Consider the following 26964-nt stretch of genomic DNA (forward strand, 5'->3'; position numbering starts at 1 on the left):
TAACGTGGATGTGCGGCCGTCACTGTCATGTTGGCGGGACTCACATACAGCCGTTGAGCCGTCAGTGAGCACCAATCATCACTCAACGTCAGCGCCTGTGAAATGACTCAAAATCCTCAGTACAGACTCCGAAGCGCGGAAGGCACGGAAGGCACAAGATACTTAAGTCTCTGGGAGAATACACATACCGCCAGACTTGTCAGGAAACAACCCCATTTCAAGAGTGCGCACATTTGATGAAGGTGCCCAAGTGACACACTTGGGATAATCTGCACAGCCAAAAAGTGCGCCTTTTCTGACTTAAGCACACGGGAGAATATGCCTTTTCATAGGTGAACGGCATTACATGGGATCATCACTCACTGGCAGGAGAAGAGACGTTGACTGGCTCGTCGATGTAGGCCGGCTCTCCCGCTCCACATTTATTGCAAGCAGCAACACTGAACAGATATTCCTTCCCTTCAATGACATCTGTCACCGTATGCTCGAGGTCGAGGACTCCCGTAGCCACCTGCCATTCGACACCAATGACAACAGAAAGAAAAAGCTGGCTGGGCATATACTGTGCACTCATTGGACCATTGTGTATTTCGCAAATAGAGAGGAGCCGGATGTACCGTACTCCCTGTGATGTGAGAAGAACAAGACAAACACTTGTGTACCTTAGCCCAGGTCTTTCGAGACACTTCTCTCTTCTCGATCTGATAGTGTGTGACAGGACTTCCTCCGTCGTGCTCAGGAGCCTCCCACATCAGGTGGACATGGTGTCTGGTCACCTCGGCCACCTTGAAGTCTTTCGGAGCACTGGGGCATGCTGGGTAATTAATGAAGAAATATAAGCGGACCTTATGAAATAAAAAAATTGACCGCAGTACTCTGCACGTTGGCTTTCTCCCAAATAACAAATGACTCCTACCGATAACGTTGACGTCAATCTCTCCAGAGACGGAGGACATATCGTTTTCCAGCTGGAGGGTGTAGGTTCCTTTGTCTGGACGGACACTTGGCGTAACTTTTAGCTCGGTGAATACGGGCTTTGTAAGCATAGAGACACGCTCGTCTGCCGACGTCAGCTCCTTCTCTTCAAACGTCCATTTGGGGCTAGGGGTCGGGTATCCAGTGATAGGAACTCTGATAGCGAGAGGCTGAGGGACGATGACTTCCAAGACTTTCCTGAAGGCACTCAGGTCCAAGGTTGGACCCACTGCCAGAAGACAAGCGCAAGATTTCACAAGATTTCAATGAGCAGTCCAAATTGAAGCGGAATCTTTTTGGCTCGAATTTTTGTACCGTGAGGATCGTCAGCAAGAAGTGGGCCGAGTTGCTCAGCTGGATCGGAGATACCGGCGGCATTCTCGGCACAAACTCTGTAAAGGTACTTCAAACCATGTTTCACTCCCGTCACCTAAACAAAACCAATCACTTTGCTGAGATTCTAAACGAATCGAGACAATCGGGTTTAAGCGCAGCTCTTCCATACCCTGTAGGAGATGTCTGGACATAATCTAGCATTGCAGCGAAGCCACTTGTCTGTGCCATCCTCACTCTTCTCAATGATGTAGCCGGTGATCATGCTGCCGCCATTGCTGACAGGCGTCTCCCAGGTGAGCGTGACAGCCTCCTTGGTTTGGTCATTGAAGTTCAGGTTGAGGGGCGGGCTTGGCCTGTCTGTAACACATTCAGGTTCCAGAAAAATGAGATTGGACGGCATTGCCAGAGATGATCACCAGTGTCAAAGGTCACCCACCGATGGGATCCATGATCTTGACAGGTTTGGTGGCCGCGCTGGGTTTGCCAATGCCGGCCTTGTTCTCAGCTCGCACTCTGAAGATGTACTCCTTGTTCTCAACCACGTCATTGAGATTGGCCGAGCGCTCGCCGGCCCCGCAGAACATGGATGCCTCCCACTTGACCGACGTCCTGTCACGGAGCTCGATCACGTAGCCGGTGATCTCTGAGCCACCATCAAACACAGGAGGCTCCCAGATGACGGTGGCACCAAATTTGTTCACCTCACTGACAGCTACATTCTCGGGAGCATCAGGAACATCTGATGGAAGACAACCGCTTTAGTATGGTTTTGGTCTGGAAATGATATGTGATATATCCCATCACATGCCTGCCAGCTCACCAAATTTATTCTTGGCTTGAACGGCATCTTCAGTGACAACGTGGGGTCCACTCCCAACACGATTTCTGGCACAAACTCTGAACAGGTACCAGGAGTCCTTTTGGAGGCCACTGACACAATACTCCGTCGTATCGCCGCGGTCTGTTGCCACCGTCCACGCCTTACGCTTCACATCGCGCCTCTCTACCGTATATGATAGGATTTTGCTCCCGCCGTCACTCTCAGGCTCCTCCCACGCCAAACTGACTTCACCGTCGACAGTGTCTGTCACCCTCAGGTTCTTGACGGGTCCGGGCACATCTGTCGAGCACCAATATGACGTTAAAAATCCATCATGAAAGTCAACAAATCCGTTGAATCTCACCAATCACGTCCAGGTTAATGAAGGCCTCTCCCTCTCCATGCTTGTTCTTGATGGCCACCTTGTATCTGCCCTGGTCTGCTTTGCTGGAGCTTTTAAGGCGATACACTGTCTTGTCGACTGAGGTGTCAATGTTCTGGACAGGGAGACTCACACTGTCGAAAAACCACTCTACGTCTGCCCGAGGGTAGGCGTCGTAGGGTACTGTAATGACGAAGGGCTTGCCAGCATCTGTTGTCAGGTTCTGGTCTGTGGTTTTAATCTTTGGAGGAGCTACAAAAAACAGAAGTTTCATATTTGCTTGATGCTCCTGCATGGATGATTGTAGACTAAATCACAGTGGTGTTATGTGCCTCACCCGCCAACTCCAACTTAGCTCGAGCATCTTTGTCTTTGGCGACAATCCTGTACTCGCCCTGGTCTCGAGGTCGGATCTCACACACTTGCAGTCTGTGCACTTTACCCTCGCTGATCATCTGGTACTTGTCTCCCTGAATGATGATCATGTTGTTTCTCATCCACTTCACCTCCACTCTGTCCTTGTTGAGCTCCACCTCGAAGACCACGTCCGAGCCAGGAGGCTCCAAAGTGTCCTGAGGCGGTCTAATGATCTCCACGGGGATTTCTGTTGGAGTTAACACGTGACGTGAGGTTTCAAAAGGGAGTATGCGGTATTTGGAAGGAATGAAACAACGTACCTTCAACAAATAGTCTTGCTCTGGTCCTCTTCTCGTCCACGCCGCAGGCGTATTCACATTCGTCATCCGGTCTGCACACCTTGACGACTAGTCTGCATGTCTTGCCTTCTCTCTCCATGAGATATCTGCAGGGACAAGCAGGCGCCATGAAATATGCTTGGAACAAGACAATGATCATGAAGTCAGGTGTGGTCCAGTACCTCGGCCCTTCTCGAATCTCTCGGCCGTTCCTGTACCACTTGACGGTGGCCTTCTCTTTGGACAACTTGCAGGTGAACTCTGCATCCTCAAACTCGGTGACCGTCTGGTCTTTGAGCTGTGCGGTGAAGTCTGTGGGCGCCTCGCTGATGATCAATTCGGCAGCACACTTGTCATCTCCGACCTCAGCACTATACTCGCCCTCGTCCTCCATGATGCAGTCCTTGATGGTGAGCGTGTGGTTGAGGCCTTCGCTTCTGTAGACGATGTGTTTGCTGAGCTCCACCTCCTGGCCAGCCTTTAGCCACCTCACAGTTGATTTGGGCCGGTTCACCTTGCACGCAAAACTGATGGTCTTCTTTTCCTGAGTTTCGATGTCCTCGATGGGCACGAGGAACTTTAGCTCCTCCTCTGTAGATGGAACATTACATTTTATGATTAGTGATTTCTGCCAAGCGTAGGTGTTTTGTGTTTGTGTGGATTTGATCTTTTACCAGTAACTTTAGCATGGGCTGAGCACTTGACGTGCTCTCCTCTGTGATTGGTCACGCCCACGGCGTATTCGGCCTCGTCGGCCTTGCGGGCGTCCCGAATCCTCAGGGAGAAGACATTGTCCCTCTGGGCCACCATGTACTTGCTGCTGTCAAATATGGGCTCGTGGTTCTTCAGCCATTTGGCCTTTGCTCCCTCCATGTTTGTCTCGCAGTTGAAGACAATCTCGCTTCCTTCTTTTACTTCCGTGTCTCTGATGGGTGTGATGATCCTCAATTTTTCTGCAATTGAGTACAGACTGTCAGTCACAACCGTGGTCAAAGAGTCCGGGATAATATCATGCATGAGTGAATGGAGTGAGTCTCACCAATCACTAACAGATCAGCGGAGGCTCGAACGCTGCCAATGAGGACTACGTAGCCCCCCTCATCCTTCATCTCACAGTTTTTCACAACAAGAGCTCGTCTCTTTCCTTTACTGACAATCTCGTATTTGTCCCCGCTTTCGACCTCCTTCTCCCCTCGGAACCATTTCACCTCGTAGGGTTCTTTGGAGACTGAGCAGACAAACTCAGCCTCCTCGCCTTCCACAACTTGCTGGTTCTGAGGTTTGGCGATGAACTGTGCTGCAAGTTCTGGAAAGAAAGCAGAAGGAGGTCATCATTGTTGTTCTTTCACTCTTGTCAGAGCTAGTTCCGGAACTGGATGCGTTTGCACCATTCAGCTTCAGGACAGCGGCTGTCTTGACACTAGGACTCAGTCGACAGTTGTATTCGCCGGCATCTTCCATCCTCAAGTCTTGGATGATCAGGATTCTTTTACGTCCATCCGCCATCTGCTCGTAGCGTCCACCCTCTGGCAGCTCTCTGTCTCCTTGGTACCAGGTGACGTCTGCCCCAGGCTTGGACACCTCGCAGATCATCTTAACGCTGTCTGTCTCGGTTCCTTCCACGTTGGACAGGTTCTTGGTGAACCTGGCAGCCTCCTCTGTAAAGAAACAAATTATTTGGGGATGAGAAAGCACAGAGTCCTCAAGAATGTCACTAGAGGCCCAAACGTGGTGCCAACTCAACAACATGGAATGTAAGCAAACAGCGACCTGAAGAGGATCCTAGGGTTGTCGTAAGTTAGCAATGCTGGGTGTGCCCTGACCTCAAACTTGGTGCTGGAAGTTAACAACCTGAACGCTTACAGACTTGTTCCTCATGAAATCTTGATTTTGAGTAAGTGACTTGTTCAATCAAATACTGATTTTGGTGGTAAAACAAAAACAAATATTATTATTTGAATTTATTTGAAGATTTTTTTAAATTTTAGAATCTTGTATCCTTACAGGTAACACCCCGTGTCGGTCCGCGGCTTATTTGACCAACAACTGTGGAGATGACTTGAGAATGTGTAAAATGTATGTATTGTACATGTACATGTACATGTATGTGCTCACCTTTATGAGATGTATAGCATGTAATGGTTGCATGTGGACGAGACTATGTTTATATGTAGAGTAAGACAAATTTCCAAAATGGAACAACAAAGTTCACCCTGATCCTGAATCCTGATATAGAATGAACCAATAATAGCGACAAGCAATAATTTCGGACATTGATGAGACTCCGGTCAATTCAGGTAAAAAAATGGTCTGACTACAAAGTAGCTTGATTTGCTATTTTCTTGGAAAATGAATCCCGTTGAACAGAAGCCATCAAGGGTTGGATGCCTCACCGATGACGGTCAGCATGCCGGAGCTCTTCGATGTTTTGGCGTCACACTCATATTCCGCCTCGTCATCCATCATAGACTTGTGGATGATCAGGATCCTCTGAACCCCCTTGGCCATGATCTCATACTTCTTTCCTTTTCTTATTTCGCAGCCATCCTTGGACCAGCAAACCTGCGGGATCACATTCGGGAAAACGTCGCTCAAGCAGCCGCGATCAAAGCAAAGCAAACCTTTTGTGGATATTCGAACCTTGGCGGACTCGCGGGACACTTCACATTCAAACTTGGCAGATTCTTTCTCTCTGACTTCAACATCTTGCAGAGGCTTGACAAACTCCACTTGAGGCACTGATGACACAAAATAAACACAAATGTCAGCCAAAGGTTTTGCTCCTGAAACACTGGAGAGTATTTCATCCTTTTAATGGAAAGTGAATTACTACGTACATTATTTTATTCGTGACGTTATTCATTCCTTTTGCGATTTTCCAATCTCAAGGTTCCCAATTTCGACAAGTACTGTAACTGCTCCGTGTTCTAGATTGGAGCCTTACTCGGTCACAGGTGTCTGGTTGTTACATTCATATACCTACTACCAGTAGTGGGCAAACTCGGCCCTGGAGGGCCGGAGTCCTGCATTTTTTGGATGTTTCCCTGCTCCAACGCAACTGATTCCAATCAACAGGATTGCTATTGGGCTTATACAGAGCTTGTTGATGAATTGATCATATATCAGCTGTGTTGGAGAAGGGAAACGTCCGAAACCTGCAGGACTCCAGCCCTCGATGACCCAGTGTGCCCACCCCTGTTTTAGATGCTCTGCAGGATTTGTGGTTCTATTGTATGGCATTGCCTAAAGTGCACACGTAGCCCTGACATAGCATCCACAGACAATATGAATGTCTGTATAAATTGCGTAGTGACTATTTAAACCCGCTGGTGAGGAGTCCGTGTGTGGCACCCGGTTCTAACTGGAATATTACATGACGAAGGTCAAGAAATTAGTTTCCTATTCGGTAAATTCCACAACAGTCCTTACTTATGACATCAAGGAAGCAGGAAGTCTTAAAGTCCTTGGCGGCACATGTGTACGTCTTAATGTCCTCCAGGTTGCAGTCGTGGATCACCAGCGCTCTCTTTCGCCCATCGACGATGATGTCATATTTCTTGGTCTTGCAGATCTCCTGTCCTTCCTTGGACCATTGAACTTCTGCGTTCTCTCTGGAGACCTCGCACTCCAGCGTGGCGGTGGCTTCCTCCTCCACCGTCTGGTCCTCCAGAGGCTTGGTGAACTGCACCGGAGGCTCTGTAGGGCACACCGCATACTTCAGCACTGAGCACAAGCAATACACCAGAGGCGAGCAGTAGGATTTTCACCTCTGACAATGAGCTGTGCCTGAGTCTGGAAGTCCTTGGCAGTCAATCTGACCTGGCCTGCCTCTGACAACTTCACATCCTTTATCATCAGAGCGTGAATTCGCCCATCTGCTTGAATCTTCACCTGCGCGACAGAAACCGAGCAAAGACAGTTACATGCATTTCCCCTTTACGTTTGTGGCTGACCTACCGGACGGACCGTAGACAAAGACACATCACCTGACCGGAAAGAATAGTCTTAGCAAATAGTCAAATAGTCCTGGCTTTCATCCTCATCAATCCATTTGACTGTTCCACCTGTCCGCCTCAGTACTATGGGGAGCAGGGCCTTCAGCCGCTCTGCTCCCCAGCTTTGGAACTCTCTGCCTCCTGATCTCTACAATTCACCTTCCTTGACCATTTTCAAATCCAAACTAAAAACTCCTCACCTATTTAAGATCACCTACACACTATAACCACACTGCTCTTTTATTTTATCAGTTTTTTAGTCATAATTCTATTTAATCTGTAAAATGTTGTTTTAAATTTTGTTTTAACGCCGTCCTTGAGGGTCTTGAAAGGCACTTACAAATGTAATGAATTATTATTATTATTATTATTATTAGCTTTGAAGGCCAGACAACCAAAAGGATTTGGGCTCAACTTAGTTATAGAGTTTAAGGTTAAAGAATAATAATAACGAAAAAACTCAAAACTAAAATATAAAAAACTGCCCTCGTGCAACATTGAATGAATAATGAGAGTGACGGATGAAATAACAAATTTACGGCAAAGTCACACAAATAAATAGTGGGGATAAAAATGACCAGTCGAAGTTCTGGCTAAAATTGCACTAAAACGAAGCACAGCGGAACAAACAAACACACAAGAGTTAGAGGGGCTGGCTAGCTAACGAAAACAAACGAACGAAGGGGGGCAAACGCACACAAACAGACAGTCAGACCACCAGCCTTTCAACCGGTGGCCACTAATCACCTCAGCTGAAACGAGTCAGGTGATCAGGGCTCCTCCCTTCGAGGGCAAGGGCCGCCAATCGGGGAGGAGCGCTCACACGCAGATCAGCGGCCAAAACAAACGGCCACGAAAAATCGGGTGTGGCAATGAGCGCTACTTTAACTCAATGACAAAAGGTCACTTTTACCAATTTTCAGGGTAAGTTCGCAACCATTATGCTGCTGTTCCTTAACAGCAGCATAACCCATCATTTTTTTTCTCCAACAGTTTAATTGTTCATTATTTATCATTTATGTATTACTTTTTTGGTTTGCTGAATCCTGGTCACCAAATCTATTGTTCATTTGAATAAGTGCATTCAAATGTATTCATATTTAATTGAATTCTCATCAATTAATTATTTGTAGATTGATTCTCTCATGTCAGAGTTTTGGATGTCATGTGGTTGGTCTGAAGTTCACGTCGAGAGTCGTACGTATCCTTCATAAAAATGAAGTCATTTGTTATGAACAAAATGTTATAAATGAACAAAAAGCCAAAACAAGCAAGAAAACCGCACAAAGTATAGGCTATGTTTCTGTATTGAAAACAAATCGTATCCAATCGCCTAATCTGAAGCCAACAGTCTTGAATTTGGGTTTGAAATTGGACAGCCATTTTTAATTGGACCGGCAAATTGCTTCTATTGTCAAATCCATCTTTCTTCAATTTATGCAGCTGGCTAAGTGAGTTTTTAGTTAGGACACTTCTTTCTGCTGGACTCAAAAGACCAGGATTCCTTGCAGGCAGACAGAAACCAATGTTTGCTTCAAACGCAATATTCAGATGCGCTTTTATAGGACCAAATATTGCGGTTAGAAAAGGAGTCGTCTGCTGCATGTAAACGTAGCCAATGAGTTTAAAGTGAAGTCTATTAAAGTGACAGAGGGTTAGTTTTAATATGAATTGGATGTTAGAGAGTTTAAGGTCAAAGTTGTTAGTGCATTTTTCATTAAAGTTAAGGAGGCTCAGGTTCAATTTGAACTTAGTTTACAGTTAAAGATTTGAAAGTGTCAGACTTGTCATTTCACTTTGAACTTGAAGTTTGGGAGTTGAAGGTTAAAAAGAACATTTTCATGTTTCAGCTGAAACGTGAATAATGTTGAACACCGTGTCTCAAAGTGCACAAAAGGCTTTTGACTTCCTGGAGGCTGAAGCTCCATATTAGGGAGCCTTGGGGGGCTCTGAGAGATTAGACTGTTATTTTTAACTTCAGCGCGGACCACAGAGACAAAGCACGCACAGATGATGTTTGAGACGTGTTTGACGCTGCATCAAAAGGAAAAAAAGAAAAGAAAGAAAGTTCCTACCCGCTCGCCGGCCTCCATCTTGTTCCCGGCCAGGAACCAGTCCACGACAATGCCTTCGTAGGACAGCTCGCACAGGAAGGTGGCCTTCCCTCCGGCCGTCACCGTCACGTCCTTCAGCGGCCGCACCAACCTGATGGCTTGAGCTGAGGACAGCGAGGGCGCAGCTCAGCGTCCAATCTCTTCAGATAAGATTGTCCTTCCAGGAATGCCCTCTGCGATTGGCTCTGGATTTTGTCAGCTCACCTTTGACTCGCAGCTGAGCGCTTGATTTGGCGTTGCCGGCCCAGAAGTCCACGCCCCCCGCCATGTCCATGCGCACGTTGTATAGGATGAGAATATGTTTGGGGCCCTCCGCCTTGACCTCCACATCCTGATGACAAACAAACGCTGGACTTTTTACTTGATTCATTACTCGAGTATTTCAAGATGATATGACAGTAATCCGCCTCCAGCGCAGGGTTATGCGCAGTAAGTGACAAATACAGATAAACGTAAAGGAAAGGCCAACACTCACGGCCGACTGGTGCAAATCTTCTCCTTTCAGCTTCCAGTGTCCCTCAACGTCGTCCTCAGAAATCTCTGTCTCAAACTTGGCCGTCTCCGTCTCAGTGACCTCAACACTGTACAGGGGACGCACCATTTTGATGTCGCGCTCTGGAGGACAAACACCAGAAAGAGGACACCGTCAGGCGTCAATAAACAAAAACCCAACAACTCTCAACGTTTGACTCGAAGAGCAAAAGGAAGTCAACTGGGGAATCTTGCGAAAGCTAAAAACAGTAGCAAGTACCTTTTAGGTGGATGCTAAAATTCTCACACGGTCTCTTAGCTCAACACTAACAATCTCACGTGTAGCGTTAGCTCACGGCTAATATCCCTAGCACATGCTGAAAGAGTTGGGGAGCCGGTAGGCCACTACTGAAGGCCAATGCGCTAGATTTGCCCTTACCTTCAATTGTGAGATGTGCGTCAGTTCTATCTGAGCCACAGTCGCACGCGTATTCGCCGGCGTCGCTCATCTCGGCCTTGCGGATCATCAGGATCCGCTTTTTGCCGTCTGTGCTGATGCTGATGTTCTTGGAGGGCGTGAGCTCGTTCCCGTCCTTGAACCATTTGACATCTGCCACCGCCTTGCTCAGTTCACACAGCAGCTTCACTTGGTCCTTCTCCACCGCCGTGTAGTTCTGCAGCTTGCTGGTGAAGTACGGGTCACCCTCTGAGGGAAGGACATGTTTTGGAGGTTGGGGTGGAGCAAGTAAGTCATCAAACAAGTGTCTCTGGCACACCTTAACTCTGATAGCCCGTCTGGCATTCACAAGTTCACCTGTTCGCAGGGGTGCCCTGAGATTTATGCTATTTTCCGTCTATGGCCTTCGGCTAGCTAACTTGTGTTTGACGGAAGGATACGCTTTGCTTGAACAGACTATGCAACAATGTTGAACTGTCTCTTGTTTTCAGTGTCAGCTTTCCAGATATCAACGAGAGTGACAAATTGTACCGTATTTTGCCGACTGTAAGCCACTACTTTTTCCATGCGCTCTGACCCCTGCGGCCACTGTGCACAACGGACGGGTTCCGATGCCTGGCACAGGCAGGAGGGAAGGGACGGCGGGTGGGCGGACGGGATCGCCCACCCGCCGCGACGTTTTCGCCAGCAAGAACCGCACCGCGCACCCCGTCGCCGCCTATTTCCTGGCCAGCGCTGGCCGCTCTCAGATAGCGATCCTTCTCGGTGAGGCAGCTTATAACCCGATGCACTTTATGGTCCGGAAAATACGGTAAATCTTTTGCGGGTAAGTTACTCGTGGCCTCACAAAAGTTGAAGCCTGAAAAAAGATGGCATGAAGTCCTGAACTAGGGGTTGAACCACTTCTTAGTCAGCGCCAAGGTGATAATAGTTGAGTTGACGCTGACTAATCGATTGATGGTGACGATGATTGATATTTTTCTAAACTGGCTGTGTGCCAACATTCAATTGTTTTTTCTTTTTAAATCACTGCACAAACTCCAAGACACAAAGTCGCTCACACGCTCAGTCGCTCGCCCGAGCGTCTCCCTCTCACTCGTGGCACGACGGTAGAGAGGAGCGTGACACTAAGCCTTCATTTTGACCGGAAGAGGTTACAGATGTCCCACGGCTTGCCTCCGTTTGATTGTGTAAGCAGACGCAACGACAGATTGTTCGTCTTGACATTTGTTGAATTTGTGGATGGCTTGCGTGAGGATTTGGCATAAATATTTTCACGCGGCTAAAGCACCACTGTAGTTTTCTGCACTTTTGATTTGAACGAGGCGGCCGTGCTCAAAATACTAGTGTTGCAGTTCAAGATTGGTCTTGGTCTCAAGACTACTTTCGAAGAGTCTCGGTCTCATCTCGGAATGGAAGGCATTTTTACTCCGTCTTGTCTCGGTCCCGGACACAGCGGACTCGAGATTTTTGATCAAGACCGGGCCGGTACTACTGAGAGCAGTGAGAAACATGCAGTATGCAGGCCCAAAAGAGGGGTTGGGAATTATACAGGAACCGTCCTCTCAGACAGCCCTCTCGTGGCCGTGTCACCGCTGCAGAGTGCGACGACACAAATTTCGATCGACACGTAATCGCTGTGAGACGGTTTCTAAGAAAATATGAGGAAAGAGGAAAACATGGAAGGAGTTGAGGCGGTTGCCATTTTGCTGCTTTTTAATGTTTGGGTACATGACGTGGATGGATGGTTTGAGTGAGAGGAGACGTCAAGATGAAGAATTTGAAAAGGCTAACAGTGAGTGGAAAGAAAATGGCCCAAGGATGATCAGAATTCTTTTTGTGGAAGGGTGCTTAGCCGAGAATGCATGTCGTCGTCGCAATGGATACGAAGGGTTAGATATTTTTGATACTAATTAAAAAGCTTAGCCAAACAGCGGCGGTGCCCGAGCGGGAGCTTTTTGGGGCCAACGGAGTACCAGCAGTATCCCTCAAGTAGGACCTCCGTTTGGCCCCGTAAAAGTCCCTGTAAGTGGCCCTGTAGGGGAGGCTCCTGTTGTGGGGACACAAACATGCGGGGCTGGGCTTGATTTTCCCCAAAGTTCCGCCTTGGTCTTGTCTTTATTTCGATACTCTCAATAATGTCTTTGTCTCGATCGGTGGTCTTGACGACAACATTACAAAAACAAGCAACTGGCAAACTGTCCACCTCAATAAACTGGCCAGCGAAAAGAAGAAAGAAGACGGCGCAAAGTACTAACCGATGACGGTAAGCATGGCGCTGATGCTCTTGTCGGCGGCCTCCACCTTGATCATGGCTGTGTCATCAAGAGCGACCTCCTTGAGGGCCAGCGTGTGGACTGTGCCATGATCCGTCATGTGGACCACCTTGCTCGGGTGAAGTCGCACGTCGTTCTTGTACCAAACCACGGGGATGTTTTCATGCGAGAGCTCCACGCTGAACTCGGCCGTTTCGCGTTCTTTCACCGTCACGTCCTTGATTGGTTTGACAAACTCCAGGCGGATTCCTGCGGTGAGAGAGCAACGGTTTAGTACCTTATCCACTAAGCGAAGCTCGCCTCTGTTTCTGCGATCCTGTTTTGGCTTGTCGAATCAAGTGGCGCAGCAACCAGCCAAATCGGGTTGGTAGCGGTCGGAAGTGTGATCCGTGCTTCAGCTGGATTTTAAGTGCGAAGAAGGTAATGGCTGACCTTGAATGACCAGCTTGCAGCTGGTCTTCTTGTCTTCTGCCTCAAACGTGTACTTGGCCTCGTCGTCGTAGGTGGCTGAGCGGATCAACAGCACATACGAGTTCCCGTCTTGAATCATCTTGTACTTGTCATCGCTCTGCAGCTCCAGCGAACCCTTCAGCCAGCGGAAAGACTTGGGTGCTCTGGACACTTCCAGTTCAAATCTGGCGGCGTCCTTCTCGAACACATGCACGTCGCTCAGCGGGGTCAGGAAGTTGAGAGGAAGCTCTGACCAACCGGGAGGAGAAAGAAAAAATCAGCGCGAGTGCGTCACAGTCAGGTCAGTAAGAAGGAATGGACCTTTCAAAAGGACCCCTAAGCGGCAGATGCCTTTTAAGTTAAAATGTCTGCGGGGATTCTAAGTCATCCAGGAAGCAAAATGGACAAAAGTTGAATGAAGGCAACTGTTGGGGGGTCGGGTTTCGGGGTTGTAGATGCTTTTCTTCCAATCGGCTTCTCTAGTTCTACGTTCTGAATGAGTTGAAAATGTTTCATCCATTCGGCTTCTCTGGTTTTGAAGGAGTTGAAGACCTTTCATCCAAAAGGTTTCTTCAGTTCATGAAAGCTGTGCATTTATGCCATTGTCAGAACAGTCTTTAAAAAAAAATCAACTCATTCTATTAAGAGTCGCTCAATCACTTTTTATTGATTTTATTTTTTTCCCCAACTTTTGGTCTTAATTTCATTTTAAAGGATATTTTGATCAATACAGGACTGTGATCATGCAATCATTATTCAATGGCCCCTGAGCCTTTTGATTTAGTGATGAATGAACACCAAAGGGAACCATGCGGTTGGAGTACAACGGGTTGAGCAAGTCCCCGTGTAGATAGACAGGAAATTCAAACTTTGTGACCACAATTGCAAAAGAAAAAAGAAAAAAAGGAAATGAAAAGTCACAGAGCCGACTTCAGTTTTGAAGAAGCCTTTTGGATTAACTGTGAAAAGTCTTCAATAACAAATAATAGTTCCGTTGCCATGATTCGTTTTTTTTTTTTTTGGGGGGGGTATTTTTAATGTAAAGAGACTTGGTGTAACCCTGGAATGTAGTTCACCTTTGACTTTCAGGTGAGCAGCACAATTGGCGTTGCCAGCGGCATATGCCACCTCGCCACTCATGGGCACTTTGCAGTTATACAGGATCAGTGTGTGCTTGCCTCCCTCTTCGATGATGTCCACATCCTGCCCGATTAAAAAATGTGCCACTGAATAAGTAACGACATTCAAAGACAACAAAGGAGCAGATTTGACGAGTCGGTGAAAGAGGCGCTCACAGAGGAAGCGGTCAGGACTCCTCCATTCAGCATCCACTGGCCATGGACATCGTCCTCAGAGATCTCTGCCTCGAAACGAGCCGTTTCTCCGTCAAAGAGCTCCACGCCGTAAATGGGTCGAACCAGTTTGATGACGCGAGCTACACAGACGCCAAACGTGAAGATGCTCGGCCGAGACATAAGTCGATCGACGTTTAGTTTTACCTTCAACAGTGAGGTTGGCTACCGTATTGTCGGTCCCACAGTTGCAGGTGTACTTTCCTTTATTGCTCAGCTCCACCTTCCTCAAGACCAAAGACCTCCGAGTAGCCTCGGACTTAATCAGCACTGTCTTGGATGCGATCATCTCCTCCTCTTCGTGATACCAAATGACGGGGACATCTTTGTTGAGCTCACAGTCTAGAGAGACCTGGTCTTTCTCGGTGGCCGTGTAGTCTTGGAGTTTGACCACAAACACGGCGTCGCCCTCTGGAACAACACCATTTGTCAATTTACGGGAGTCACAGTGAAGGTACTCCCCCCCACCCCCCAAACTGCCTGCCACAGATGGGTCCTATGGCGGACCTCGACGTTCACTGTCCTCTGCGGAGAATCACCGATTGTCACCCCCTCCCCCCTCCCCGTGCAGAGAAACACAAGAGAAGACAGAGGAAAAGACATGTGACATTACCTATGACTGTCAGCTTTGCCAGCGAGCTTATGCCTTTGGCCTCTGCCTTAATCTGGCAGGTATCATCGAGCGTCAGCATCCTCATTTCAAGAACGTGTTTCTTTCCTTCCACGTGCGCAATCACCGTTCTGCTCACATGGAGCTTGACTTCATTTCGGTACCAGACCACCGAGACGTCGTCATGAGTCAGCTCCAGCTCAAAGCGAGCCGTTTTACTTTCTTTGACCGTCTGGTCCTCCAGCGACCTGACAATCTTAAGCCTCAAGCCTGGAATACAGCAGGAGCGTCCGCACTCGTTAAAGAGGGAGGCCCGCTTGAACCTCAGCTTTGGGCGAAAACTACGACAAAGGTGAGCGGACACGGGACTTACCTTCCACCGAGAGCCGAGCCGCGGATTTCTGATCCAAAACCTCAATGGTGTACTCAGACTCGTCATCAAACTCACAGCTGTTTATGATCAGGATGTGTTTGTTTTTGTCGTCAATGATCTCATATTTGGGGCCTGGGGTCACAATTTCCGTGCCCCTGAACCACATCACTTTGGACACCTCCTTAGTGAGAGTGCACTCAAATTTAGCTTGTTTCTTTTCAGGAACCGAAATGTCCTTCAGAGGCTCCACAAAGCCCATTTCGATTTCTGCGAGGTTTCAAACATTCGATGGGTTATTGACACGTTTTCTGTCCAAGCATTTTCTGCAAGTGCACGCTCGCACGCACGCACACACGCACACACACACAAGTTTGAGATTGTGGGCGTACCTTTGACGGTCAGCATGGCGCTGGTGATGGCATTTAAAGCCTGGTAGGACACTTCGCCCGCTTGGTCCAACTGGACGTTCTTCAAGCTCAGGAAACGTTTGCTCCCATCGGCTTTGATGTCGCATGTCTGAAAAATACCATCAACGGTGTTCTCCAAGAATCAGAATCAAGAACTGATCAGTCTAAACCAGCTAATCCCGTAACTTCTAAAGAAAGTCCCTCAAGTGCAGGGACGGACAAACTTTTTGCACTGAGCCCCACGCCCTGACAAGTAATTAATTTTTTACATGAATAATAATGATTCAAATAAAAAGTATGACATTGCGTAGTGTTCAACTTTTGGTACATTTGTTTTTGGCTTTTAAATGCCAGTATCATGCGAGTGATTGACTGCGGCGACCTTTGACAACATGATGATGCGGCGGGCCGATAAGACAAAGACCACAAAGACACGACTTACCGGAGATCGGCTCAGCACTTGTCCCTTAAGTTTCCATTCGCCGATGACGTCGTCCTCTGAGATTTCCGTGTCAAAGTTGGCGTCTTCCTTTTCCACCACTTCCACGCTGGCCAACGGCTTCAAGATTTCCGCCTCACGTTCTGAGCAAGCACATCAAAAACATCATTCGTGAAGGTGAAGGTGCTTGACTTGTGCCTCCTACGCACCTCCCAGAGTCAGTTTGGCCACGTATTTGCGGTCCTCCACGGCGAAGGTGTATTCCGACACGTCGTCCGGCTGACAGTTGTTGATTGTGAGCAGCATGGAGACGCCATCTTTGCTGATTTCCACCTTGTCGGAGGGCGTGAGCTCCGTCTCGCCTTTGAGCCACTTCCAATTGGGCGTGTCCTTGAAGAGTTGACACCTGAAGGTGGCGCTAGATCTGGGTTTCACGTGCTGGTCCCTCAGGGGCTTCATCAACCAGTCTTTGATGACCTCTGAGCACAAATGTTGACAAGATTTCATGTGTCTGTGCTGCCGAGCCTGGCGAGTCACACAAATTTGATTGATTTTTCTTTCTTTCAAGAAAGTGGGTCTGGGAAGGCCGCCATTGACCACGGTTTGGCTTGGTTCAAAAGAAAGTGTGCAATCAAATTAGTTTCTTTGCTGAAATATTTGGTTTTCTGTGTTCCAAGGACGTGCATGTTGGGCAATAAGTGGCTAATTGGTCCCTATTTAGACAGTTTCAGTTGGTGGTGTACTTACTTTTCTTGTCAGCACTTTTAGACATTAATGTCTGTGTGTTGACTTATTTTTGTTTTATTTATTCTTATACACGAGCCACTTTACACTTCGGTTTTATCATCCCATGAAAAGAGAATCACATATTTACAAAAATATGAGGGATTGTACTCACTTTTGTGAGTAACAAAATATACTGTAGATAAAAATACATTTAAAGCGGGCATCCGTCATTGACTGACTAACGGACCGTCCGTCAATACTGACGCAATTGCAAGAAACCCCACTCGCAGCCCTGCGCCAACATCTCATTGTAACAAGGTTCAAACTGTCTTAACGCAATCGAATAGAAAGCATTCACAGGCTTTGTGCGCTGCAAAAAAAAAGGCCCTGGGTAAAGCAAAAGTAACCCAAATAAGACAGAGATGCGAGCCACTGCCATCGACTGCATCAACATCGTTTCTTTGTACACGACAGCATACAAAGGTTTTCGTTTCCTAACATTTTCTCAAGGTGTTCTTTTGACAGACACATTTGCAAGTTGCTGATTGTTAAACATTTGGTGTGTTTCTTACCGGTGACTTTGACGTTGGTGCTGGTCTTGATGCCGTCCGGTGTGTCCACCTCGCATGAGTAGAGGCCGCTGTCTTCCTCAACGGCGCTCTGGATGGTGACGGCGTGCTGCAAGCCGATGATATTGATGGCCAACTTCCCGGCTGTAGTCTTGAGTTTGACGCCGTCCCGCTTCCAGATGACGTCCCTCTCCTTGTTGAGCTCACAGGTCAGGTACATGGGCTGACCCTTGATGCACGACGTCTCCGCTTCCAACTCTTTCACCCACTTCATGGGCAGCTCTGCACAAGGACATCAGCTTGGAATGCAAATGTTCTTTTTAACAACACTCCCATTTTCTTGAGAGAAAAAAAGAACCCTGCTCCAAATCCAAAACTTGAGGCGTGCACCAAAGAGTAGTACAATATCTTCCCAAGAGCAATGACAGGCAAGTTTGAGACAAAAATGAGGGTGGAGGCATTTTGTCTTCTGGAGATTGGTCTTGGTTTGTTTGGACCACAGCGTGGAGCCCTTTTTTTTCCCCTTTTTTCCCCCCACTCATTTTTGCTAGCCCTTTAGGCCGACTTTTGTCCGCCTGACTTGACCGAGACACAGTCAGACTAACTTGATTTACAATATAAAACTTCTTGTAGACTAATGAGCAATATATTTTTTATTCAGTCGCTCTGCATGGTCCAGTACCAAATGACCCGTGACCCGGTACTGGTCTGCAGCCCGATGGTTGGGGACCCATGCTGTACTACTGAGAATGTATTGTCTTAAAGATGCCAATGGACAATCAATGAGAGAAAGAGAGAACTGATGTAAAGAAATAGGTAGTGACAATGACAAAAAATGGTTAAATAACGATTGAAGACACGAAGAGTCTTTTGGAAAGTGACTTGTCTTTTGGAATGTAACTTGTTGGTAGGACTGGTATTTTGTGCTCCTGTGCAAAGTTGAAAGAATGAGAAGATTGGTGAGCTCACCTTCAACAATGAGTTTAGCGGTGCAGGTAATTTCCTTGCCGGCGTTCCTGGCGACGCAGGTGTACTCGCCAGTGTCTGACAATTGCACGTCTTTGACCGTGATCGTGCGATCCTTGCCGTCTGATGTTAACTTGTACTTGGGGCCCTCACGCAGGTTCATGCCATCCTTCATCCACGTTGTGATGGCGGTGGACGGCGACACCTGGCACTCGAACACGGCCGAAGAGCCGATGGACTCGGCCTCCTGGAGCACGATATCCACCAGCTTCTTGATGAACTTCAGCGGCACGGCTTTGAGTTTGAATCCTCCAAAAGGTTCTTCTGGAGGCGAAGGACCTTTTCCACCGGGCCTCAGGCCTCGACCTCGACCGCCATCACCGGGAGAGGGTGTTAGTCGCACTGCAAAAGCAGAAATAAAAAGGCTTCAGGATTAATTACGGTCGGCAGTAGAAAGTGAGGGGGAAATAGGCAACATCAATCAAATCACTACAAAGAGTGAAGAGTATATAACAAAGAGTCTTATGGAAGAAGAAAAAGACCAAAACAAGAACAGGCCAAAAAAAAGCAGGGGGACATATTTTAACTTTTGAAAACGCGACTCCAATAAGATCACAAACACTTAAAGTGGAAGCCAATCCATTCTCACCGCCAAATCCTCGTCCACGTCCTTTAGGAGCTTCCTCTGCTGGTTTGCCATCTGGACAAGTCATGGAAAAATTTCCTGTCACAATATCATCTTTTGCTTTTGCTTTTCCAACAGTCAAATTAATCTTCTCAACAACAACGACAATTACAATGCTTTCAAGATGTTCAATGAGGGAGGACAAAAAAATTGTCTTTGGTTTGAGGAACTCTGGAATAGAAAAGGGATGAAGATGAGGAGGAGGAGGAGGATGGGGATAACGATGACAACATTTATGAATCACGTGATCATGCCTTCATGTGAATTAATGATTCAGGTGACTTGAGAGCGTGCGATGAGGATTAGATGAGTCATCTGAAGGTGTGAAAGTGCTGTCAAGGTTGCTGGTAAGAGAGGTGCCGGCAGGATGTGCCAGTAGGGGACTCTGCTAGTGGGTGCTGGTAAGAATGGTGCCGGTAGTGGGGTTGCTGACAGCGTCTCCAGTTTTCTGGATGTTACCTCACCTTCTTGACTGTCAGGAGGGCCTGGAGTTTCCCGCGCCCCATCCATCCTTTCACCTTGCCAGTCCTCAGAGGGGACCAGCTCCCAGGTCCAGATCTCCTCATCGGCCGTGTCCTCGAACACCTCCTCCTCTAGCTGGGTGGGAACTTTCTTCACCTGCACAGCTCTCGGCGAGACCTCCTTCACAACGGGAAGCTTCACCTTGTCAGGTTTATCTGCTTGAGAGGCCTCCTGAAGGCAAGGTTCTTTCAGAAGTCCTGGAACTTGTGGTGAAGCAGATTTTGAAATTTGCTGAACTTTCTCAGCAGAAGTGATTGTTTCGATGGTGACTTGGTCCTTTGGTTTCGGCTTTTCAGCCTTGGGTGACAAGTTCTCTTTTTGTTCAGCCTTTTTCAGCTGCTTCGTGGGCTTGAAGTCCTGCTCACTTTGACCCTTTTCTCTTCTCTGTCCAGATGATGGCGTACCTTTGAGTTTGGCACCAGTCTTGCCGGTATCTGTTTGTCTTTGTGAAATTTTGTCTTCATCTTTCTTTACTAGGGGACTGAATTTCTTGGCTACACCCTCTGGATCCTGGTTCTTTTGGTAGTTACCTTCTCTTGCAGGTTTTTCTTGGTCTTGCTTCATATCTGTGGCGATTTTGTCTCTTGGCATGGGACTCAGAGGTTTTGCATCCATATGAGTTTTGTCTTTGTCCGACACTTTTTCTTCCATTTTTACTGGAAGCTTCAGTTGGACCTGCACCTCGCCTTCATCTGATGGAGCGGGATGTGGACGTGTGACAGTAGTATCTTCAACTTTTGTGGCCTTTTTATCAGTGGCTAGTTGATGGGTCTTGACAAGACTGTGTCTGTTTAAAGTATTTTCTTTTGGATGTTCAGCTTCCTCTTTCAAATATTTCACCGTTACTGTCTCGAGCTCCTCTTTCCCTTTTGTCTTCGTGGACACATTGGGCTCATGTACCTCTACTTTGGCCTGTCCATCCAGTACCGCTGCTGGGGTTTTTGACATCTCTGGATACGACATGGATACGACATGTTCACTTGTCCTTCCTGTCAACTCTCTGTGCTTCAAATCATCAGGTTTAGTAACTTTGGTGTCATCTTCAGCTTTGTGACTGAGCTCGTCTTTTGGCTTGCTGGGATGTCCCTCGAGTTTAATATTTTCTGCTTCCTTTGGGATTTTTTTCGATTCTGTTTGCTCACCTGGCACTTCAATTCCTTTTTTCTTCTCCTTGCTTGGGAGTGTTGTCTCTTTATATTTTTCTGTGTCCATTTTTAAAACAACTGCAACCTCGTCGGCTTCTTTGCAAAGCTCAAGTTGATTTGTCTCTTCTGCTGGAGTGAAGACACGTTCACTCCTTCTGATTGTTATTAACTCCCGATCCTCTCTGTCATGCAGACTGTGAACGTTGAGTTCTTGGTCAAAATGCCTGCTCACGTCTGCCTGATGAGTTTCTACTTGTTTCCCAGCCACCACAGACTTTGCTGGAACTTGCTCCAATCTGATGACCTCGGCTTCTGCCTCCTCGTCTTTGGTTTTTGAGGTAACTTTAGGCTTTATTTTTTGTGCAGATGTTGCTTTTGTTTCTGGAAGCGCACTCTTTGACTTTATCAGTTCTTTGGAGGGAGGAAGACTTGTCACTTCAACGGGATCAGCTTTTATCTCCTCACCTGACATTTTTGTTATAACCATCTTACCTGTGCTAAGTACATTTGTCTGTATCATTTTTTTCTCCTCCATTTTTTCAACAACTGCAACCTTGTCATGTTCTCTGCAAATCTCAAGTTGACTTGTTTCTTCTGAAGTGAAGAGGCGTTGACTTCTGATTGTTATTAACTCCCGGTCCTCTCTGTCATGCAGACTGTGAACGTTGAGTTCTTGGTCAAAATGCCTGCTCACTTCTGCCTGATGAGTTTCTACTTGTTTCCCAGCCACCACAGACTTTGCTGGAACTTGCTCCAATCTGATGACCTCGGCTTCTGCCTCCTCGTCTTTGGTTTTTGAGGTAACTTTAGGCTTTATTTTTTGTGCAGATGTTGCTTTTGTTTCTGGAAGCGCACTCTTTGACTTTATCAGTTCTTTGGAGGGAGGAAGACTTGTCACTTCAACGGGATCAGCTTTTATCTCTTCACCTGACATTGTTATAATCCTCTTACCTGTGCTAAGTACATTTGTGTGTAGCAGTTTTTCTTTCTCCATTTTTTCAACAACTGCAACCTCTTCATCTTCTTGGCAAATCTCAAGTTGACTTGTTTCTTCTGAAGTGAAGAGGCGTTGACTTCTGATTGTTATTAACTCCCGATCCTCTCTGTCATGCAGACTGTGAACGTTGAGTTCTTGGTCAAAATGCCTGCTCACGTCTGCCTGATGAGTTTCTACTGTTTTTTCTGCCGCCGCAGGTTTTACTGGAATTTTCCTCAAGCTGATGACCTTGGCTTCTGTTGCTGAGGTAACTTTACACTTCACCTTCTGTGCCGCTGTGTTTGTCTCTTGAAGTGGACTCAGTACAGTTGGTGCTGTGTTTTTGACAGCAGATAGTTTGATGTGTCACAAACAGATACAAATTCAAGTCTAAGTAACAAACAACACACTCTTCATACAGTAAATATTCCATTTGAATTGTTATTCATACAAAGAAAAAGGTCAGTATACCTTTGGTTGGTCCAGGAGCCTTAACAGGTTCCTTGTCTGCAAGAGTTCAAATGACATTAGTATCAATAAGTCATATTTTCACATAGTTCATTTGGAGAACTGACAATATGTCAAGACATGTAAAGGTTCATTGCATCAGCATAACATATTGTAGCGGTTCAGTCACCAGCTGGGCGACAAACATTACCTCCAGGTGGAGACACTTGCTTCAAGACAAGAGCTGCTGGAGAAGGTTTCTCCTCTGCCAGAGCAAGACCAATAGCAACAAGAAATGGAAGACCATAATTCACACGTTAAGACTTAAGATCAAGCACAAGAAATGTTTGCATGGAAAGACAAAGCAAGTGAAAGAATATTGACGACAGATACTCAATGATGCTACCTGAGGAAGGGATGACTTCTGCTGGTGGATTTGGTGCAGGAGCAAACACTTTCTTCTCCTCTGGAGCAGACACTTGAAGGTAGGACATAACAAAAAGTCACACCCAGAAAACAAAATGCAAGAAATGTGCATGCAGAAGAAGACAAACTCCTGTAAGGGAAGCTATGGCAGTGTTTTAAGAAGGAAGTACCTGAAGGAGGAGTCACTTGGCCCTCTAGAGCTGAGGGAACTGAGGCTTTCCATGTTTTCTTCTCTGGGGGAGACACTGAGGAAGATACCAAGAGATGAAGGATACCAAGACAAGACACCAACAAGTCAGCTGCAAACAAAACCCTAGCAAGTGAGGGAAAAGACCAACGTGGACAAGCCAGCAGAAGACACTACCTGAAGGCGCAGAGATCATCTCTGCAGGAGCAGGAGGTGAAGATGTCGCCACAGATGATTTCTCCTCCAGAGGAGATGCTTGAGGAACAAAAAAATGCCAGGATCACACCCATGAAAGACAAGCTCAGTCCAGACCGGAGCCCCTTCAATGTGACGAGCAGCGTGAAGCACACAACAACAAGGTCTTTTGCTAAAGCATCGCATTAAAGACGGGCAAACAGAAGATTATTACAAGATGACAAAGGGGTTTCGTTTGTGCTGGTAAGAGTAGAAGAAGGTGACACACATCAACTGTGAGCTTGACCCGTCTTTGAGGAAGTTGGAGCTTAAACAATATACCTTGACAAAGCGCATGTGTTTCCTTGACTTGGGTACTCGTCCTGTCCTCTTGTCTGGCTAATGATGGGTCCCTTTTCACTTGGTCAAGAGAATCACCACAGTTGGCAGATGCTTTTGGTGGAGAAGAAAAAGCCATCTCCGATTTTGGAGCTTTCTGCTGTGGTGCAACTACTTTGGGCCAAGCGTCTTGTCGAAGGGGTCGTCGTGCTTCTTCGAAAGGAACATTGCTCCACGGCACCATTTCTCTGTCCGGCGGAGGACTTGATTTGTCAAGATGTGCAAAGTCATCACGAGGCACGTCGGTCAGATATTTAATCAAGTCTTGGGATGGGGGGAGGCCTCTGGCTTGGAAAGGATCAGCTTCCATCTGTTCGTCTCATACTTGATTTACTTTCTTCTTCTCTGCGCTTGGCACTTTAGCCTCTTTCCATTCTTCTTCCTTTATTTTATGAACAACAGCAACTTCTTCTGGTTGACTTGTTTCTGCACTGAAGGCATGTTCAGTCCTGATTGTTATTAACTCCTGATCCTCTTTGTCATGCAGATTGTGAGCGTTGAGATCTTGGTCACGATTCCTGCTCACTTCTGCTTGATGAGTTTCTACCTGTTTCTCTGCCTCTGCAGATTTGACAGAAACGTTTGATGTAACGTCATGCTTCATCTTTTGCGTGACTGCTGTTTTTGTCTCTTGAAGTGGACTCTGTAACTTCAACAGTTGTTTGGAGGGAGGAAAGCCTCTGGCTCCAACAGGATCAACATGCCGACTCGCTTGTGTTATTTCTTTGTGTAATGATGCTCCTGTTTCAATATCAACCTCCTTGAGTTGATGACGTCCTTGCAACTGATCTTTGTAGGATGCAAGACCTGTCCTCGGTGGAGGTTTTCTGTCTGTTTCGGGAACATGATGGATGGTGTCTTTGTGTTCAGCGGGTTTGTCCGTTTTTTCTGTGGACTCCATTTCCACAAGGGTCTCGGCCTGGTACCTGGGGGGGAAGATCGCCCTTTTTCTTTGTCTTATTGTCAAATGTCCCAACTCGGTGATCCAACTTTTCTCCTTCAGCCCCCTTGAAGGAAAACCCACCTTCAGCTCGGAGCTCAGCCTCAAGACCGGCTGGATTGTTTTTCATGTTTAGCCAAGACGGAAGATTTGCACCATTGAGCGGTGGCCAAAAAGAAAGTGACAAAGAGACAAAATATGACATTTTAGAGCATGCACAGCTGATTCTCATAGATTATCCAGTAGAACATACGTGATCCACACACTCGTACGTGACACACAAACAAATATTGCTATAAGTGACTGAAGATTCATTACATAGCATAGCCACCTTGTTGCTGAGGCTTTTTGGCTTCAAGTGTTTGCTTTGGTCTCTTTGAATCTTTTGCTTGCAAATGAGCTGTACGAGTGAGGTTCCGTTCCTCAAACTGTGGACTTTGTTCTGCTTCACTTGTTGTTTGTGGGGACTTTTCATTTGTTGCGGATGTTTCTGGAATCTTGGGGACTTCCAGCACCATTCCGGAGTGGTCTGCAATCTTTTTGGCTTCTCCGTGAATGTTTTTTATTTTTGCCGGAAGATACTTGGGTTCTTGTGGCTCATCGTAAGGATGCAAGCGAGATGTTTTGGGGGGCCTCTCATTGATGGCTTTGGATGGTCTTGTTTCTGCGATCACTTCGAAATGATTTTAGAGATGATTCATTGCAAAGAGCCGAGAAACCCCCTGATGAGTGCACAGCACGCACACGAACACACCAAGCAGCGTTTGTGAGTTTTGCTGAGCAGTATCTTGCTCAGAAACAGTTTCAGTGTTGGGGCTGTTCAAATTTAGAGACGTTTCTGTTAGTGTGGGTGCTTTTGCCACTTAAAAACGTAGTCAACGTTGTTGAAACTCCAATTTAAGATCACAACTCGAAGGCAAAAGAAGTCTGACTTCAAGAAGAGCACAAATGTTGTCAGTGTTAGTAAGCAGCTAAAGAAGGCAACCAAATTAAGACAGGTCAAGAGACGTTACCTTGCACTTTAGAATCCTGCCTTCTTTTCTTGGAAGGCTCTTGCTTGGGTGCTGCAACTTCATCTTTCTTTTCCAGTGGCGCTGCTTTGGACTCAGCCATGGTGTCTTTTGGAGCCTCCAGAGGCACAGATGTTGGCTGGTCGACAAAATAATCCGCAGTGACCTTTGCGGTCACTACCACTTCACGTTCTGCATCAGGCTCTGGTTCAATTTCTGGTCCAAGTTTTGGTTCAAGTTCTTGTTGTGGTTCAGCTTCAGGGTGAGGTGCAGTTTCAGGTTGTGGTGCTGCGTTTCTGTATAGTTCTTCAAAATTAAAAAGGACAAATGACGTAAATGAATGCAAAAAAGGAAATACAAATACTGACAAACTAATATCGACGTTCACCACAACTCGGTAAGACTCCAGACAAACAAAACACTCTTTGAAGTAAAGACTCAAAAGAAGTCCAAAGTTATTATTTGGAATATCTTTACCTTCAGAGACCAGCTGTTGCTCTTGTCGAGGCATCGCCGCAACCATCGTCGCTGCCTTCACGGTGTCGGCTTCTTTAAAATATTGGCACTCATTTGACTTTTCAGGACTAAGAGATTTGTCGCAAAAGGACAAAAGTGACATGAACAAGGAAGAACATGAGCAGATTTTTGCAGATACCTTTTGCTGGAGCAACAGCCCCAGTTTCAGGTGCAGAGGGTGTCTCCTCTGGTGTCCTGTGAACTTTGGGAACTTGAAAGATGGAGAAAGCTCATATTAAAGCTGCCAATTGTAGTCATCTAATTAAGGTTCGTTGGGTGTTTTTTTTGTAGATCAGTACAGCTTCATAAGACAAACAAAACAGATCAAGTGGCCCAGAAGATTCAGCGTTAAGTTTGTTACCCTCGTCTTCAGCATCGATGACCTCAACTCAGTGAGTCAAAGTGGTGTAAGAAAGAAAATTTGAAGACCATTCTTAGAATTACGCATGCATTAAGGAAAAGACAAGCTCTGGGGAAGACCTGGACCAAAGACCAAGAACTAAAGGAGCAGACCCGTGAAGGTGTATCAGATAAATAGGGTGTTGCTGCTCTTACCAGAGACGCTGAGCTTGGCGTTAGAGATGTGAGGACCGCAGACCACCCGGTACTCGCCCTGGTCTTTGGCCTGGCAGTCGTAGATCTTCAGGGTGTGGCGTTCACCATCGCTGCCGATGCTGTATTTTTTGCCATTCTCCAATTTCTGCGTTCCTTTGTACCAGGTCAGCGTGATCTCCGGGTAGTTGATCCTGATCCGGCAGTCAAACGTAGCACTCTTGTTTTCAGATGCGGTCTGGTCACTGATGTCCTCCATGACGGTGACAGGCTGTGGGGTCAGAACCGCTTTGAATCATTTTATCAGTCGGAGATTATTACAGTGCCCTGTTTTATTAAATTTGCGTGCCAGAGCAATCAGTTGCTAAAGTCCTGTACATGGTTTCTTGGGTAAAGGTTGTAGTTTGAGGTAGTCTTTAAGTCTGTCAGCCTAGTTGTCTGCTTAGGGCCTATTCCCTAACCCTGGGGTTCTACTAGTTAGTACCATGTAAGAAAAGCAAACAAATCAACATGTCAGAAAGAGAAATAAATAATGATGAATGTGTCCGCACGCAGGGTTTGTGTATTACTTG

General features: G+C 46.7%; 1 protein-coding gene across 1 annotated transcript in view; it reads right to left on the reverse strand.

Moving 5' to 3' along the window:
• ttn.1 (titin, tandem duplicate 1) overlaps window positions 1-26964 on the reverse strand; it is a 147736-nt gene that overhangs the window by 78195 nt on the left and 42577 nt on the right. Inside the window, exons 48-95 of the mRNA XM_086091313.1 lie at window positions 26396-26663; window positions 25980-26051; window positions 25802-25873; window positions 25697-25717; window positions 25328-25630; window positions 24646-24987; window positions 22979-23056; window positions 22785-22859; window positions 22595-22666; window positions 22400-22453; window positions 22213-22248; window positions 22062-22076; window positions 19563-21638; window positions 19063-19113; window positions 18417-18815; window positions 17451-17729; window positions 16362-16631; window positions 16156-16295; window positions 15696-15822; window positions 15307-15573; window positions 14937-15203; window positions 14471-14734; window positions 14267-14406; window positions 14048-14174; window positions 12954-13220; window positions 12504-12770; window positions 10228-10494; window positions 9793-9932; window positions 9522-9648; window positions 9279-9421; window positions 6976-7099; window positions 6638-6904; window positions 5849-5946; window positions 5602-5770; window positions 4597-4866; window positions 4248-4514; window positions 3883-4161; window positions 3391-3799; window positions 3191-3315; window positions 2851-3117; window positions 2496-2765; window positions 2132-2431; window positions 1748-2050; window positions 1481-1668; window positions 1291-1405; window positions 917-1204; window positions 663-814; window positions 364-511 (exon numbers count right to left, since the gene is read on the reverse strand). Coding sequence (XP_085947439.1) covers window positions 364-511; window positions 663-814; window positions 917-1204; window positions 1291-1405; window positions 1481-1668; window positions 1748-2050; window positions 2132-2431; window positions 2496-2765; window positions 2851-3117; window positions 3191-3315; window positions 3391-3799; window positions 3883-4161; window positions 4248-4514; window positions 4597-4866; window positions 5602-5770; window positions 5849-5946; window positions 6638-6904; window positions 6976-7099; window positions 9279-9421; window positions 9522-9648; window positions 9793-9932; window positions 10228-10494; window positions 12504-12770; window positions 12954-13220; window positions 14048-14174; window positions 14267-14406; window positions 14471-14734; window positions 14937-15203; window positions 15307-15573; window positions 15696-15822; window positions 16156-16295; window positions 16362-16631; window positions 17451-17729; window positions 18417-18815; window positions 19063-19113; window positions 19563-21638; window positions 22062-22076; window positions 22213-22248; window positions 22400-22453; window positions 22595-22666; window positions 22785-22859; window positions 22979-23056; window positions 24646-24987; window positions 25328-25630; window positions 25697-25717; window positions 25802-25873; window positions 25980-26051; window positions 26396-26663 — 11065 coding nt within the window. The remainder of the gene's footprint in view (window positions 1-363; window positions 512-662; window positions 815-916; window positions 1205-1290; window positions 1406-1480; window positions 1669-1747; window positions 2051-2131; window positions 2432-2495; window positions 2766-2850; window positions 3118-3190; window positions 3316-3390; window positions 3800-3882; window positions 4162-4247; window positions 4515-4596; window positions 4867-5601; window positions 5771-5848; window positions 5947-6637; window positions 6905-6975; window positions 7100-9278; window positions 9422-9521; window positions 9649-9792; window positions 9933-10227; window positions 10495-12503; window positions 12771-12953; window positions 13221-14047; window positions 14175-14266; window positions 14407-14470; window positions 14735-14936; window positions 15204-15306; window positions 15574-15695; window positions 15823-16155; window positions 16296-16361; window positions 16632-17450; window positions 17730-18416; window positions 18816-19062; window positions 19114-19562; window positions 21639-22061; window positions 22077-22212; window positions 22249-22399; window positions 22454-22594; window positions 22667-22784; window positions 22860-22978; window positions 23057-24645; window positions 24988-25327; window positions 25631-25696; window positions 25718-25801; window positions 25874-25979; window positions 26052-26395; window positions 26664-26964) is intronic.

The sequence above is a fragment of the Leptonotus elevatus genome, chromosome 12, assembly GCF_054856555.1.
Source record: "Leptonotus elevatus isolate MCC_2025b chromosome 12, RoL_Lele_1.0, whole genome shotgun sequence".
Classification (NCBI taxonomy): domain Eukaryota; kingdom Metazoa; phylum Chordata; class Actinopteri; order Syngnathiformes; family Syngnathidae; genus Leptonotus; species Leptonotus elevatus.